This window comes from Alligator sinensis, unplaced genomic scaffold, assembly GCF_000455745.1.
Source record: "Alligator sinensis unplaced genomic scaffold, ASM45574v1 scaffold407_1, whole genome shotgun sequence".
NCBI classification, from domain to species: Eukaryota; Metazoa; Chordata; order Crocodylia; family Alligatoridae; genus Alligator; species Alligator sinensis.
Window position 1 is genome coordinate 327,395 of NW_005842464.1, and position 3,650 is coordinate 331,044.

A 3,650-nucleotide genomic window follows, 5' to 3' on the forward strand; every position below is an offset into this window, starting at 1 on the left:
AAAAATGGTGACAGTGGCACATGAACTAAAACTCATCAAATGAGCTTTAGTTCAAGCACACCCGCCACCATTTTTAAGTGCCTGGATGCTCTCTGGACAAGCCACTCCCCACCCCAGCCCCGGGTCCCATTCACTGCCCTGACTGGACAGCTTCCGCACACCCTCCCTCACCGTGTGGGCCTCAATCTGCCCCAACCCCATGCTCCTGCTCCTTCCCCTCCACAGACTTACCTGCAGGGAGCTGCTCTCCATGGTGCCTGGCTGTGCTCCTGTAAATTGGTTATTGGATCAGTATCAGCCAATATGCCTGGAGAATAATCGGGTATCGGCCAAGCAAATCTTTATCGGTGCACCCCCAGTACAAGTTGATTGCTAGGGATTATGTGCATGTTACCCATACTTAAAGTTACTTTACATATTATTAGAAGACCAACGTTTTTTTTTATTGCTTATAACTTTGCCAAACCTTTAACTGTTTAGGCCAAAATTTTCTAAGCCAGTCATTTGCCTCAAGCTGAATTCTTTTAGGAATTTTCAGAAAAATAGTTTAGCCATATCCTAGGAGCAGGTCAGGAAAGAATGCTTTGCCTACATTACAGCAATGTTGTTGTAATTATAACAACTCAGCGAATATACGAGAAACAAGATTTGTTGGCTACTATTTTTTTTGGAAGACAAGCTTCCAGGCACTTAAGTCTTCAGGTGCAAACACAGCTCTTATGTATTGTCTGAACCACGCATGCACTTAGAACAACCTTAGCAGAAAGGAACACAACTGTACTAGTCCTCTGCATTCTCTAATGTGGACATCAGAGAGGGGGGAAGTAGTTCATGATTGCACACTCTTTACCTTCTTCCAAAGAAACAGGAACGGCCATGTGCAAGGAACAGCCCAGAGCACAGGCACGTGAGGAATCTATTATGACCACAAATGTTAAGACAGAGGAAAGAAGGGGGAAAAGCAAGCTGTCTATTCAGGTTGTAATGCTGATGTAATTCTAAGCAGGGCTGGGGAAAAACTGCACACATACCAAAACCTCGGGGAGAGCATATGGGAAGAGATCAAACAGAACCCTATGCAGACAGGTTTTACCTTGCGTTTCTTCCTGTTCTGTGGGACTGCTGGGGATAAGAGCACTGGACCTGAAGATACTAGAAGGAGCAGCTGGGCCTGAAGAATCACTGCAGAGCCAGGGAGTGGGGGGTGAGGAAGGGAGAGAAAAAGATACGTAAAGATTTACTCCTCTTATTCCACAGTTTAGTTCCAGCTTTTCACAACAGGAGCCTGGCTCACTAATCAACACAATCAGCCTAAGTCCCATGAAGGTCTTGTAGATGAGCCTGAGCAGGGAACCAAACGCTCATTTTCTGTGAAGCAAATATCTACAAAACACAGCTGTATGCCACACAGCAACTACGCTAAATCTGAGAAAACCAATGTGGAAACAAGCCCGGTGCTGACATGTAGAAAGAGGGGAATGGAGCAGGGATTTGAACCCATGTCTTCCAAGTCGATTATCTCCTGGTTTCAGTCCAGCCCAGGTAACTTCATCACTGAACGCTTACATAGGTAATCTTTCTTTAAATGTTATAAAGCTATTTGGACTGAAATATAATCTGAAGGTAGTGATCTCACAAATTACAATTTCTACACAAATGTATTCCTTTCATCGGTTTTAAATTGCTACCTTTCAGGTTGCATCCCCTTCATTTTTCCAATTCTAAGAAAGATAATGAATAGTTAGGAGGATTCCTTCTTATGTTGTATGCCTCTATCATATCATACAAGGGTGGAGTACTGGTTCTGAGCTTTGGCTAGGAAGATTCAACAAGAGACTTCCCTGAGAGCACTTTCAGTGAAAGGCAGCGGAAAGAAACCAGACTGGGAAGGGTTCTGATCCCAACTGAAGGAGAGGAACACCCCCAGACAGCTGATGAAGGGGAGAAGCGAAATGGGCAGTTGCTGAAGAAGTTAAGTGGGACAAGGTAGGGGAGGAAAAGGTTAACATGGGAAAAAAATAAAGCTTGCTTCTATTGGTTGGGGCAGAAGACTGAGGAAAGGGAGAGGCTGAGGAGAGAACAAGGGATACAGGGGAAGATGGGGAGAAGGGAGATCATGGGTTGGGATGGGGGTCATTAGGGGAGACTGAAGAGTTTGAGTATGGCACGGGGATGAGAGGTTTGTAGGTCAGTGACAGCAAGAAGGGAAACAGAGGCAGAGAGAGGTCACATCCGATCCTGTCAGCAAAATCCTGTGCAGGAAACAAGCTGAAGGTAGATTTGAGGAGGGTCAGAAGTGCTGAACCAACAGATGAGACGGCAGGCACAGGAGACAGAGTGGAGAAGCAGAATATCTGACTGGAACTATAGCTCAACTAAAGGAGGATAAAGAACTGTTAATGCTGGAAGTCAGCTTGCTCATGGGACTTCCATCAGATATGCCCTGTTCTCTGAGCTTGGAGGGGAAGATGGATTTTATGATGGAGGAAAGGGGCAAAGGAGCCCAGGATGGCAGAGAAATCATGTGTAGAGAATCAACTGCCATGTTCAGTGAGGAGCTAGGAGGAACAGGCTGTGTGTGCAAGAAAAGCTGTTGTCTCCAATGGATTGGCACTCACAGGAGGACAAAGTGAGAAGAGGCCATGGACAACACTGAAGGAAAACAGTGAGAGAGACAGGAGGGGTTAGTTAGTGACACAATGATCCAAAACCGCAGTGCGTGGGGAAAGCCACGCTCAGTAAGCAGCAACCCTGGCAAACAGCAGTGTTGATCCAGGGCTGCAGGCAAAGAGAGGCAACTCAGTCTATCCCTGCTCATCTGCACCTGTCATTTCCTTTACCAGGGACCTTGACCTTTGTATTATCAGTGTTCCTAGCTCCCATCTTCATCTAAGCAGAATGATTTTCAGCACCACTCACCTTCTGCCCTAGCTCTTAGCATATCTCCACTCCAAACACAAAACTAACTTTGTTAGTCTTCTTCACTAGAAATACGAATCCCCTGATTAAAAAAAAGCCTATTCCATCTGCATAGGCTCAGTTACATCCATACTTTGCACCACCGTCTTGTCATCCATACTAAAACATCCCGAAACATCCTTGTCTATCCAACCCTGCACTAAAGTCCTTGAGAAAAAGCTGCCAGAGATCCTGACACATGCATGGAGCAGGGGACATCCTAGCAAGACACTGGGAGCTTAGGAGAACTGGTACAAGGCAAAACATAGCCTACTACAGTCATTGCTTGGAGGTAAAACTGAATAGATTTTACAATTCCTTCCCAACTTCCAACATAGCAGAAGGCAATAAGCATCCTTCTTAAACAAGCAGGACAGAGGAAGGTACAGGACCACTGTCTCACAATAAAGCCTATAAGGTCTCCTCTTTTCCCTTTGACAAAGATTGAAAAAATTATTAAAGGGGCTCAGTGTCTGCTCCCACAGAGAAGCCATAAATCAATGTCCTCAACTCGTGAAACCTTTGTTAGGAACCAAAATTATTCCTAATCACATCACACTTCAAAAGTCATCAGTTTGCAGGAAGTTACACATTCAGTTGAAAGTTATGTTCCAACATGGATTAAACCCCCCATGTTGTGTTAGGCTGTTTTTGTTGTAAACTCATGCAGGTTAGCACAAGGTTGGGGGGGG

The 3,650-nt window shown here is 45.2% G+C and overlaps 1 protein-coding gene across 2 annotated transcripts in view; it reads right to left on the minus strand.

Annotated features, from left to right (window-relative positions):
- Window positions 1–3,650, minus strand: part of TP53BP1 (tumor protein p53 binding protein 1) — a 45,207-nt gene that overhangs the window by 36,024 nt on the left and 5,533 nt on the right. The window contains exons 8-9 of one of the 2 annotated variants that reach the window (XM_025212463.1): window positions 1,094–1,182; window positions 232–269 (exon numbers count right to left, since the gene is read on the minus strand). In XM_025212463.1, the coding sequence (XP_025068248.1) occupies window positions 232–269; window positions 1,094–1,182 (127 nt within the window). The remainder of the gene's footprint in view (window positions 1–231; window positions 270–1,093; window positions 1,183–3,650) is intronic. The other variant, XM_025212464.1, reaches the window with a different exon arrangement.